This window comes from Thunnus thynnus, chromosome 18, assembly GCF_963924715.1.
Source record: "Thunnus thynnus chromosome 18, fThuThy2.1, whole genome shotgun sequence".
In the NCBI taxonomy this organism is placed as follows: Eukaryota; Metazoa; Chordata; class Actinopteri; order Scombriformes; family Scombridae; genus Thunnus; species Thunnus thynnus.
This window is the reverse complement of record NC_089534.1, coordinates 29,390,280-29,404,313: the sequence shown is the minus strand read 5'-3', so window position 1 is coordinate 29,404,313 and position 14,034 is coordinate 29,390,280. Positions and strand designations below refer to the sequence as shown.

Genomic DNA, 14,034 nt, shown 5'->3' with positions numbered 1-14,034 from the left:
CACAATTTATATCAGGATCATTACTATCAAGGCCATTATGGTCCACCTCCTTACTGAGTGCAAGTGGGTTGAAAACCATATTTTCACGAAAAGTACTTCTAGAATTACCATTCTCAGATAACAAGGAATCATAATCATCATCATTAAGAATATAGAGTGGGAAGAGGTGTATCACAGGATCATGATCTCCCTCGCTCTTATGCAGCTCTCATCTCTGGTATAAGGTCTTTCCTCTTTTGATGAACAGCCTCAGAGTAGTCCTTTTTTTATGAAGATATTGGTCCCTTTCAGGGATTTTGCTTTCACCAGTACACCAAGCAGCTTTACTTGTCAGGTTGTTAAAAATTTCTTTCAAAGAGGAGAAATCTCTCACAACAAAAGACTGGAAATGTTTAAAGTGTCCCGAAGTACATACATACTCTTTCATCCAGTCATCCAGCTCTTTCTGGGTATAATGTAGGATGGTTTTTAAATTCTGGATGTCCCTTGTTATGTCATCCATCCGTTTGTTTGATGAGTCAAGGATTATCTGTACGACGCCTTTGAAGCTCACTTCCTGTTGCTTATCAAGACTTAATAAAAGTCCCTCTGCTTATCCAAAAGACCGCTGACCTCCAAATCAATGAGGATGTAGCTCCTAACTCTCTTCTTTGAATTGATGGTGCTCATCATAAACTCAGTCTTTCAGCCTTGAACATTCAGCTGCTTTGCTAGTGCCTCAGTGAAAAATGTTGCAGAGCTGCTGGGGTCCATAAATGCATAGGCCTCCACAGCTTTGTTGCTCTTTTTGGATTTCACTCTGACAGTCACAATAGCAAACACACAATCGCTCCAGTGCAGGCACTTGTCTCTTGATGGAGTGTTGCCGGGGCACTGGCAGTGTTTGTTTCATTGATGGCTCCACCTGCTCCATTCCCAGTCTTCTCTTTTGCACTTTTTTCTTGCTTTGAAGTGTAGCATGCTGAGTTGATGCTGAGAACAGAGCTCAAGTGTCATTCTTTTCTTACATTCTTTGATTTGATGACCTTTCACTAGGCAGCCAAAGCAAAATCCATTTTTCTTCAGAACACCACTTTTTCCTTGTGCGGTTTCTCTCCGACCGCATTCTCCCAGTGTGTGATTCTTTTCACAAAATACACATGGCTTCCTAAATACACAGAATGATACAGCATCAGTCTCAGGCTTTGATGACTCACCTTGTTTATCTTCAGTAAGATCGATGTTAGTAGCAGAGCTACTTCCTGTCTTTGCCTTGTTCCCTTGTTGAAACTTCTTTGTGTCTTTCTTTTCAGCTGTTGCTGTGTTGAGATCTCCAAAGAGTGGATCAGACATGATCTTTGCTTGGCAATTGACAAAGTCCACCAGCTCTGTGAACTTGACTTGTCTTCATCGCTACACGTGGACGTCATAAGCATGTGCTCTCCATTGTTCTCTCATCTTGACTGTAAACTTTGAAATGATAGCCCTCATGTTTGTGGAATTGTCCACCTTTTCTATGTAATCAATATCTTCCATGACGTTGCAACAGCCCACCAAGAACAATGATAAAGCACTTAAAACCTTCAGCCTTAATCTGCAGCCACTTGAATGCCTTTTCCATCAAAGCTGTTGCAATCTTTAGTTCATTTCTGTACTTGTCTTGAAGCAGCCTCATGGCCTCTACATATGCATGATCTGCAGGCATATGCTGACAGCTCTTCACAAGGTCCTGGTATACTGCTTGAGAAAGTACAACTTGTCAGCACTACTGTCAGCTCTGTCATCAATAGCTCCAGTGGGTCTCCGTGAAACACTGGAATGTCTCTTTGAGGTAAATGAAAAAGCTGCTGGTTCTTTGCAAGCAACTCTGTAATGTCTGACATTGTATCAGTTGATACATCTCTCTTGCATTGTCATCATGTTGTGATCAGTCTCTTGGTTGTCAAGACATCGGCTGCAGAGCATTTTTCATCTTGGGACTGGCATTACAAATCACAGCTTGGTCAGCTACCACTGGCAATGCAGACTTCTCAATATGTTTCAGCTTGGATGATGGGAAGCTATACATGCCATAACCATCTTCAGATGGTCTTGCTGCCGCAAGTTTGTTCATGCCCAATTGCTTCTGGTGTTCTTCTTTAATGTGTGCTGTGGATGCAGATGACACTTGACACATTAGATACACTGTCCATTGGTATAACCTCTTTGTCACATTGTGCATCTTGAATCCATGCTTTAACTTTACTTAAATTGCTGACATCGATCCACTTTAGGTTGAAACTAATAATCTTGATCAGTCTTTTTCTTCCGTTAGATAGAACATCACTTAAGAACTGAGCTCAACAAACTCTTCTTCAAGTCTTGTAAACTTTAATACTTTAATTTCCTTTTGCACAATGTCATTAACATTAAGCAAACTATCACTGTCCAAGATGCTCAACTTCGTTTGATTTTGCAGTCATTCGTCCCAATCTGCCTCTCTTTGCATCTATGAGGTGATGCAGTTTCTCCTCCGGTCCCTTACCTGTGAGCTCCCTCTTGCAGCCAGTCAAGGAAGTTGCATCCCCAGCATCAACTTTCTCATTTGCCATTATGCATGTAAGAGTTCCAAATGTTTAAATCCACCCAAAACGCTTACATTGTAAAGTCTTTTCTTTGTAGCTGGCACAGCACAAATCTTAAAAACTCCATCCAAATAAACTCCAGCTTCAGCTGATGGGAAGCATAGCACATCTCATCCCAGCAACTTCAACCAGCCCTTCTGGCACAGCAAAGTCACAGTGTCCTCAATGATTTAGATGCAGATGCTTCATCATACAACTTAGCTGGTTCTGCTGACAACTTAGCTGGCTCACAAAGAGCAGCTCTTTGAATTTCTTCACTTGTCGTGCTGGCAATCTTGAGCAAGCTTTTGACTAATTATAGTGGCAAAATTTCAGTTCTTTGTTCTCATTTTCTTAAGCCACTCCTTTCAATTTGGACAGAAGAAAGGTTCTGAATCCTATCCAAACAAACCAACAATCCACAGATGTGCAGATGTGCTATGGTGCATATAACTCACTCTGACTTCTGAAAAATGATGTTTTATATCAACTTTCATAAATCCAACAGATTCTGTCAGGCAGGACAAGTTCTTTTTCTTCAAATACGGCCAAAAACTGTGTGCTTCCAAACTGCTTGCACATTGTCTCTTCACTGACACATCTGTCTAATCACTAAACCAAAAAACACATTTGTTTCCAGGTACCTGCACATGCATAATAGAATCTATATTATACAATACACTATCATCACATGCAAACTAAACGTTAATCCTTAATTCTTACATATCAAAATACTTTGACTGCAAATAATACTAAATAATATTATTCAAAATATTCAAAAACATTTTCACTAGTTTTGGCTCTTACACAAGTCAGTAGAGACAGAGCATGGTGCGTCATACTCGCCCACTGGAGGTGAAAACAATTGGCGCCGTAATATGCAACCAAGGACTTATACGCCAAGAAAATGCCTGTAGCTAACTAAAAACATTAGATTTTAGCATGTCAAAGGATTATTTTAGCACCCTATGTCTACCAGAGAGGAAAAGGTAGTTTGTAGCATATGCTGAAACTCGTTACATTGTATATGCTGAGATGCAATACATGAATGCAAGGGCTGACAGCATCTACAGTAGAGATAGCACAACTGTATAGCAAACTCCACCACATGACAGGTTGGCATGACACTTTTCACAGCTGATATGGCAACTACAGTTTGTAAACAGAGTCGAGGAAATTTCATGCACAGACATGCAATCATTTCCCATTGAGGGTCTTTTTACAGTTAGCATTTTAGCTGAATGCAGCTTAGCTATTCTGTGATTTAAAAGTCTATTACAAACACTGCTTTCCTTTCAATTAAACAGCTGTTCTGTTTTTACTATCACGTGTGTTCTCTGTGACTGGCAGTGTATAGTATATATGTCATTTTTACAGAGGTTTTTGAGCTGCAAGCTGTCTGTGCGACCCAGGTCGGGTGCGTCTCTCCCACCGCACAGCAAGCAGCTCTGTAACATTATCCACTTTTGTCTTCTTAAAGGCTCAGTTTTTCGGTTCGTCAACTTACACTGTTGGTAGTGCATCCCACCACACAGCAGCTTTTAGGCATTTTTCTGTTGTTGCTAGTAGACAGAAGTGACAAGGAGGTAACTTCACTGAATACAAAGTCAATGGCAAGTAATGAATAGAGGTGGATGTGACTCCCCTCGTTGAGACCTGCTAATAGACGTAACAGCAGAGCAGAGGAGAGAGACTGAGATAGCAACATAGCCGACCTGTGTGCTGGTATTTTTTTTCTTCCCGAAAACAAATCATTTTTAAAATATTGGTATGAAACAAATATTTGTTAAAAAAACCCCACTATTTGTGCTTTGCCGAATATCGTATTTGTGTTTGGGCATACCCCTACTGCCCAGTAATGATGGAGCCAGGCTGAAAGCTGTTGAAATTTTCACTGTAGGACTGTTAATATGTCCCTTTATTGAGTTTTAATATTTTTTCAGGCAAGAAAGTAACCATGTAGACTCTCAATATGTGGTCAGTTTATCCAAATAATGCTTATTTGGAAAGTTGCACCAACATTGTCAGAATAGCTGGCGGCTGCTGCTGCTGGGGAGACATCAGCTGGTCATATCAGCTGATCCAACAAACATTATGCTGCCCCCTATTTGTTTGGATCAGGTGGCCAATTCTTACACATCACACATTTAAGAATAAAGGCGAGATTTGTCTTACATGAAAAAAACAGTAAATAGCATATTTTGGGGTTTTACTGTTAATCAGACAAAACGAGACACCTGAGGATGTCACCTTATGTTCTAGGACACTATGGTGGATATGTTTATGTTTTCTGATGTTTAATAGACCAAACAATTAATCAATTAATCACGAAAATAATTGTCAGATTAATTGGTAATGGACAGAATTGTTAGTTGCAGCCCTGGTTTAATGTGACCTGAATAATATGTTAACATGTTAATATGTTATGTATGAAATGTTATGCATTTCTTTCCTTATGAAACATCTGCAAAGCCATTTTTTGAAGATGTGAATGCATCATTTACATACATGTTTGCTCGCAGGCAGTCTTATTTTTCCCTGCCATTACTATGTTTATTGGGGTGTTACAGCCACAAGCTGATCAGCTGATCTGAAAAGATGTGAAACTGTCACCCATGTGATCGAGTGCATACCTGAGATACATACAAAATCAGTAACCTCTTGTAAATAAAAACATCACTCCACAGCATTACTAGTCATCAAAAACTCACCAGGGGGCTTTTAGACTCTCATTCATATCATATCAGTTATTTAAACTGATCACTTAATAGTTCTGTATCAGGACCTGCTGTATTTGGAGTAGCTCAACAAAGTAAGTCAGTAGGATACAGCTGTTATTTCATGTTATACATATTTAATCAACATCTGATATATTCTACTGCACAGATATTTTTAAGTTGTAGTTACAGGTTGTGAAAACATTTGGGCCATAACTAAGAACTCTTCCTGGCTTGTCATTCTCATTCTTTTTAACTTTTGTTATAAATGCTGAATCCAAATGGATTCAAAACTGGATTCAGATTCAATAAAATGCTATTGAACCCTAACCCTGACATCAGTTATTTTCCTCAGACTTGACAAAGTTCCTCTCGAACTGTTTTCACAGGCCTAGTACAAATCATGACTACTATATTGACATTAATATGTAAAATCAGAGCTCCTTTAATGCCTCAAATACCAAAAAATATGAATATTTCAGTGTTGTACAGAGCGCAAATGTCAAGTCTTATCTGAAACAAATCTCAGTGTTATTGGATAAATTCTTTTATTTACCTTAACACTCTATATTCATCACAGTATTTCTAGAAACAGCTGTCACTATCTTGAACTAAGACAAAATGGGGTAAATTATATCTATCTATACATTTCTATATCTATCTATACATCTATCTATACTTGATACAAGAAATGAAATTAACTTGACAAAGTGATTTGCGGTAGAAACCACAGAAATTATTTTGGCCCACTTATTAAATGACTAAGGACAAGGGGACAGCAATTCAAATTATGTAATGTATCTGAGGAGTGAAAGTTACACTATTACAGGACCAAAAGTTTCATATTTTTCTCATACCACACAAATATATGTAAGTGATTAAAGAGCAACAAAGAAAAAAGCAAAGCAAATGTAATTATAAACTGAGGAAGCCTCCCAATCCCAGATATGAGATAAACGGAAAACATGCACTGCAGTAAGCGAAATCTTGATTACAATCATGACCATTATGACCAAAAAAACTTTGAGCATCCTTCATATTCTGTCAGAACTAATCAGGCCAGACATTAATTTCAATGCAAGCACTGAAAGCATATAATTAAAAAAGAGTAATTTGGCTGAAGATTAGAGCTCATTATATCTTGGCTGGAAAAGGAAAAAGGACAAACAGAGGAAAATCCTTCCAGAAAAGGACATTAAATATCTGGCCCATATGCGCCAGTGAGGGACAGTCAAGTCTAGCAGAGCTGACAGCTTATTATTATCCCTGCCTCACATCTCGCCCCTGTTCCCTTCTAACACTCGGCTTAAGAAAGGACGGATTCTATTCTTAACATACATTTTTTCCGTGTTGTTGCTGGTCAGGAATAATGGGGGCTGGTGGAGGGAGACGTCTTCTGAAAACCATTAATATTGACGAGGCTACGTCCAGCCTGTCAGAGCTGGAGTTAGTGGGCAGAATGTGGTGAGAGCTGGAGTAGAAGGCTGCTAGACTGGTATGAAAGCAGAATGCAAAGCACCTGACCGACTGTTCAGACATCACCTCGCTGTGTAGTGCACAGGGGCCGTGCTGTAACCGTACCAACTTGTGATTCTCAACAGAGTAGGGGTCAGTATCAGGGAGGAGGATTCCCCTTTACATCAGGAGCAGCTTGAAGGCCAGTATGCTTGGAATAAACTAGTTTGTACAAAGAGTCATCTGCTATTGCCACAGTCATTCAACCATGTCTAAAGGCAATTGCTGTGTGAAGTGGCCGTGCTTGTCGAACTGTTGGTTTCGGAAGTTGTGGGTGTGGGAGGTTTTAGATGCTGTTCAACAAACCAACAAGCACTTTGCATGAAGCATAATGATGCTCCTTTATGTTAAGCATGCTTGGAAGGTATTAAGAAATATTGGGTCATCTGAACATCTCTGTCTTTCTCATATCTGTATGGTCTTTTCCAGCTGAGTAAAGTCTGTTCACAACTCTTTTAACATGTTAATCAACACTTTAAAATACGGCAGTACGTTGAACTGTAGCATCACTGGTCATAAGAATTTCCCAGAATTCCAAGACGTTCAACTTGACTGGTCTGTCAAGTTTCACATCAGAAGATAATGTGAAGAAGAGAGGCTTGCTTACAGTTTGCATTTCACTCTTTGATTAGTCTCTTCCTGTGGGCAGAGACATGACTGTACCTGATGCCAGAATTTCATTTTGGCAAACAGCATGAATCTTAAGTTAGGAGGTTGGAGCATTCTTTTTGGAAACTGTCCACAACAGTAAAACTACAGCATGGACACTGAAAAAGGAACCTTTAATGGCTTTGTGAATAATGACTGTTGTCTCTAAGAAGCAAAGGGGGAAGTAGCATGACACTGATGTATTTATGCATATGTACATCCTTTTTCAGCCACTTATCTATGTCCTGGTCATGGAGACAGGAGGCCAGGTAGCCCACACTGCTTCTCTTCAGCTTCTCCTGGAGGTATTTAGACCAGATGGGATATGTAATCCAATCCTCCAGTTTATTCTGGGTCTGCTCTAGGTTCGCCTCCTGGGGCTTCCTCAAGGAAGGTGTCCAGGGGAATCTTGATCAGAGGCCTAAACTTCCTCAACTGGCTCCCTTCCACATGAAGGAGCAGCAGTTCTACTTCCAGCTCCTCACAGATTTCAGAGCTCTGCACCCTCTGCATCTGTTAGGGTGCAGAGATCTCATTCATTCAATCACTACCCTAGGCTCATGACTGTAGTTGTGGGTTGGATGTACACAGATCAACCAGTAAATCCAGAGCTTTGCCTTCAGTCTCAGCTTCATCTAGCTTGGACATCAGAGACTGAGGTCCTTGAACATAGAGGTAACAGATCAGAGGGCACTCATATGAATCATTTTTGTAACGGTCCAATAGATTGTTTTGGATGGCAATGACAAATCACCACTTTTTTGTCTATTTGTATTGCATTACCCACTTTGTGTTTTTCCTTACAATTTCCATTTAGATCATTTTTCTTGCTGTGTACATGTCAAATTGTGCCTTATGGATAGGTCAAACACAGAAAGAGGGCACAAAAAATAAAGTCAAACTGTACTGAGGAGGAGAAACTTGTGTTGTTAAATGCAAACACACTTTCTCATTCGAGGGAATGTGAAGGTGTCGAAACTTTTGACTGGTGCTATATATCAAAAGATATTGCAAAGTCACTATGATCCAGTCTGCAGCAACATTTGTACAAGAAATAATAGAGGATAAAGTACCCAGAGGGTTTTCCCTTCCTCTAAATACTCCTCTGTTGGGACATTTTCATTGTTTTTATCCATGGAAAACATTGTTTAGTCCATATACAGACAGGTGACAAATTAGAGGAAAAACCGGTACAGGTCTGAATGCTTGACCCATACAGTGAGTGGATCTGGTGGCTCTGTTATGCTATGGGGGGCATTTTGCTGGCATGGTTTGGGTCCACTTGTCCCCTTAGAGGGAAGCGTCACTGCAAATCAATACAAAGTTGTTCTGAGTGATCACCTTAATCCTATGATGAAACATTTCTATCCTGATGGGAGTGGTCTCTTCCAGGATGACAATGGCCCAATTCACAGGACACGAGGGGTCACTGAATGGTTTGATGAGTATGAAAATTATGTGAATCGTATGCTGGGAGATTTTGGACTGACGTGTTAGACAGAGCTCTCCACCACCATCAGCAAAAGACCAAATGAGAGAATATCTTATTGAAGAATGGTGGGCCCATAGGCCCAGCAGCCTATGGGTTAAGGCACTGGCCATGATCTGTAATGCACCCGGTCCAGGTCTGCCTCGAGATCTTTGTGGCCTATCATTCCCTTTTTCTCTCTCCCCTCACTTCCTGTCATCTCTTTACTGTCAAATATACAATATATATATATTATATATATATATATATATATATATATATATATATATATATATATATATTACAATTGTTCTCCACCACAGTCACCTAGACAGCACGACACTTCAACATCTACAGTGCTTGATGATGGGTGACAAAGTCTCAGAGCAAAACATGCACAAGTAAGATCTGGGTTGAAAATGAAAGTCAAGGTAAAGACTGTTCCTTTGTGCGAATCTCTCTGCCTGATGACAGGTAATTGATGGCAGATAATTACAAGAGCTAAATGTTTTCTAACACTCCTTCAGTTATGGGACACTAAAACTCTGCAGCTCTTAAAGATTGACCGAACACACCTGTTTTTTTAGAGGAGCACATATAAAAAAACAGCTACATGTCTTGCTGCCAGTCTACAACAGTCCTCCCTCTGTCCTAGCAGGACTGGAAGTCTTTCCCAGTCACTTAGATAGAGGAACTCTGGGAATATTTTTTTATTATTTTTGCAAAATATTGGTCTCTAATACTTTGGTATTGGTTGCAGTGAATTGAGAAGTGCAGCCCTGTCTCTACTGTTCCCTGGTCACAGTAAGAACACAACCTCTCCTCTCTGGGCAGCCAGGTTTGTCTGTGTCGGCCTTCTTCTACTGCCAGGTTGTGTTCACTCAGTCTGTACTTAGTCAGTGTTTTTCTCAGTTTTCTGTCAGACACTGTGGTCAAGTAGGTTGCCATAGTGTACCGTCTGTTTAGGGTTACGTATGTTTCCATTTTGTTCTGGGATTTTGTTAGTTCTATCCAGTAATCTCTGTATTTTTCTTTTTCTTTCATCATAATTTGGTTTGGCCTAATTTTCTGAATGCATGTGTCCTAAAGCTGAGGTGGTCCTGGTGTAAAGACCTGAGTGGTTGATGGTTTGCTCAGCTTCAGGACAAGTGGGCAGAGTAGGCTCGTTTTTGAATGTTTAACAGTAGAGGATATTGGCCTAATTCAGCTCTGCAGGAGTTGGGAGCTTTTCTCTACACCTGGAGGATGCTTTTGCAGAACTCTGTATGTAGGATTTCAATTAGATGTTTGTCTCATTTTGTCCAGTCTTGTTAAGTTTGTTTGTTTTGTCTGTCTCTAACAGGCAGTCTTAGCTTCTGTCTCTCTAAGGTCCCCCTCCCGATGAGCCAACTCTGTTCTGATTGGCCAGCTTTCTGGAAGCCTGCTGAGGGGCAGCTGTATCACATGGATGTATAAAGAGAACTGGATACAGCGTCAGAGGCAGGGTCCCGTTCATTCCTATAAAAGTTGCTCAGTGGCGCATGAAGCCAAAAAAGTTCTTCCACATTGCTTCTGCATCTGTGCAGCCCATAGAGCAAATGCACTATGGGCTGCACTATGACTTTTGCCGGCCAAGTCGGCTACTTCCAGTTTAGCCCTCCTGCTAACTCCTCTAGGTTTTTGAAATATGATCAGACCAAATGGATCAAATTCAGATAGTGAGACAGTCCGTTGATTTACAGACATCTTCTTTATAATGTAAGTCTATGGAAAAAAGTCTTTCTGGGCCAGTGTGCATCACGTGACGTTATAATTACACTGTTTGGCCGCTAGGTCAAATTTGCTTAAAAGCCCTTCCTGTACCCAGTTCTCTTTATACATCCATGCTGTATCAGAGTCATGTTACCGCTGATGCAAATCCAACATTTCCTGCTTTACTGCTACATGTTAAAAGCTTTTAAATTACTAAATAACAGGAGACCTTTATTTTGGAGAATTTACAAGAAATTAAACATGTTCCTCACCAAATCAGTGGAGCTTTGTTAGTGGCGCTAAAAACCGGTCAACACAACAACATATGGAGATATTTGGAGCTGTTGTTGAATGGATCAGTTAGAAATAATGCAAGGAGGAATAGTACAAGCAGAAAAAGCCACAGTGATGATGATGTTTGATGAAGAGCTGCAGATCACCAGCACACCTCCAACAGGTAAACTAATTATTTAACTTCACTGTGCTGTGTAATTGAAAAACACTCAGAGTACCAGCTCAACTCAATTCATAGTGCGGTGTGACTACCCCCAAAACAATGGAAAATGCCATAATGTTAGCAGAGCGGAGCAGTGAACTGGCGGGTTGTGCGTGGAGCAGATGATCATATAAAGAAATTCATCAAGCCAATGTCGGGTCGGGCTGAAAGTAGATAAAAACACTGGAAACCAAGCGTTCAGAGTAGTCTGTAGCTGGTGCTTTTTGCTCACAGGGATTACGTCTACATATGTTTACCTCATTATTTGACACTTTGGCCACATTTAATATGAACATCCGACATTGTAACATTGTATATGTGACTGAAAATAAGGAAAGGCATAATAAGTAATGGGAAATACAATTTGCTAAGAAAATAAAAGTTTACCAGTGGTTGGTGGCCACTGTTTATTCCTAATTAACCAACATATAGTAATTACATAGAGCTAAAATCATCAAGTGATACAGTTTTAACAGTCCCATCAGTCCCAACACTGATGGATGTGAGTTGTGACAGTTCCATGGGAATATTATAGTGTTTGTGGTAATTTAATGAAATGTAATGTTGCTTTTGAATACAAGATAATGTCATACTAAACATAATATCAACTGACATGTTAAGAGCACTCAGGTGAGTCCTGCTTTATTACAATACCTAATCTTAAAGCCCTGTCTTCCATATGTCAAAATCTAGCTTTGAGATCTTCATTGTTTAGGCTGATATTGTGCTAACATGGTGCATATTCATAAATTAATTTGTGTTTAATCATATTACCACACAGCAAACGTGGAGCCATGTAATGTATGAGTATTAGAATATAAATATTAAAATATGTATTCACTCTTTTAGGTCATCGGCTTGGTTCAAGCAGCAAAGTATAAAGTACAATATTTCCCTCTGAAATCTAGTGGAGTAGAAGTTTAATGTAACAGAAAATGGAAATACTAAAGTAAAGTACAAATTGTAGGCCTACTTAAGTTCAGTGAATGAGTAAATGTACATTCCACTACTGATGAATATCCATACCATTAAAATAAAATTGATTAAACAATATGAATAAAGTAACACGTGTCAAAATTAAGTTAAATGTAAATTGCTAATTGTGAAAAGTTTAAAACAATTACTAAGAAGAGGAAAAATATGAATAGAGCTTATAAAAGAAAAAGGGGAATAGAAATGGAGAGGAGAGAATGTCTCGATTAAAAGCAGACTTGTGGGATGTGAAGGCTTTACCTTACAACCATGTTATATAGTTTATTGTCACTAATAACAACATTTTTCCGGCCATGTTTTTATCTAGTCGACCCTGTTGATTATTTAGTCAGTGCTGTTTATAAGAAACACTGTTCATATTTCAAATGTCAACATATAAACGACGTTTGGATCAGCGCAGTATGAAGTTCAAGTGCAAACTTGTCACGCATTGGAGCGACATTAAGCTGGTCGGTCTGGTTAGTGTCTCGAATATTAAAATAAAACATTTGTCTGGTTTGAAGCCGTTTTGAAAGCGCAATTCGGACAGAAAGAAGTTCGCAAGAAATAGTATTTTTTTTTGTTCTGCTTTAAAATTATTTTATTTTCAACTCATTTCATTGAGGCTGATGTAAAGCAGAAATAAGATGTGAGGGATTTACCTGCGCTGCCATGAAGGACAGATCCATGTTGGCGGTGTTTTTGAGGACAACTAGCCGGCGTCTGATTCTCCTGAAACGGCGTCAAGAGTCGTCCTACTCCCGCTGCGAAGAAGAGGATCCCCGGCTGGAGGTGAGCCGCTGCATCGTCCTCAACATGCGAGACATCAACGCGTCCTCATGAACACAGTCTGTGCACAGTCACACACACAGTCTTAACTGAGCTGGCACGGAGGAGAACGACTGGAGAGAGGGGGTGTGACAGCCTGTAGAGAGAGAGAGAGAGACAGACAGAGAGAGAGACAGACAGAGAAAGAGAGAGAGAGAGAGAGAGAGAGAGAGAGAGAGAGAGAGAGAGAGAGAGATCACATCTTTTTATGACAAGTTTGTATCGTGGCCTAAGAATCGAACTGAAATTGAGAATTTTCTTTGCCAAATGTTGAGATGCTTTACAGTTGCATATAATTATTCACATGAACTGGGTAATAAAATGAATGAAAGGGAAAAAAAAATACATTAACACCGATGACCAGAAGTGTGTCACACTTCACACAAGAAATAATAAAAGGGAAGAAGTTTTTTTTTGTTTGTTTGTTTTGTTTTGTTTTGTTTTGTTTTGTTTTGTTTTTTGTGGTTCATACAGCATTTATTCTTCTAGGTGACCAACAAAAAGAATAAGGAAGGCAAAACTGGGTGCCATTTTAGTGCCCATTGAAGTGCCAGAGGTCTGGAGGTATGGTATGTCGTTAAAAAAGAAGTAGTTTCTCTTAAGAATAAAGGAGGCCAAATTAATTAAGGAAGTGGTAGAGGCTGTTCTCACTGCTCTGGTGTTAAGGAAATGTTCCAGCGTGTCTTGGCCTTGCTGGTGGTCAGTATTTGTGTAAAAGGACTCAATGTCTAAAGTACACATGACTAGGCTACATCTGGATCTGTTGGTGGGCGCTGTTGGAAAATTAAGAACTGAGAGCTGTCTTTAAGTGGATACAAAGTCTTTAATGTGATAGTATACAAAACTTGATATTCTCTCTGTTAGACTTCCAATTCCAGAAACTATTGCTCTACCAGGTGATTGTTGTAAGTTTTTGTGAATTTTGGGTAAAACATATAAAAAGGCTTTTAAAGGAAACTCATTCAGCAAAAATGTTGACTCCTTTAGAGACATATCACCATGAAGAAAACTCTCTTTGAGTAATATGCACAGCTCCTTAAGGTATTCCTTCAGCTTTTTGTTAAAGGATGTATTTTC

General features: G+C 39.6%; 1 protein-coding gene across 1 annotated transcript in view; it reads right to left on the bottom strand.

The window, feature by feature from the left end:
* LOC137169611 (uncharacterized protein C14orf132-like) overlaps nt 1-13,104 on the bottom strand; it is a 64,058-nt gene extending 50,954 nt beyond the window's left edge. Inside the window, exon 1 of the mRNA XM_067572883.1 lies at nt 12,792-13,104. Within this exon, the coding sequence (XP_067428984.1) occupies nt 12,792-12,818 (27 nt within the window). The 5' untranslated portion in view covers nt 12,819-13,104. The remainder of the gene's footprint in view (nt 1-12,791) is intronic.
* Between the last annotated feature and the right edge of the window lie 930 nt (nt 13,105-14,034).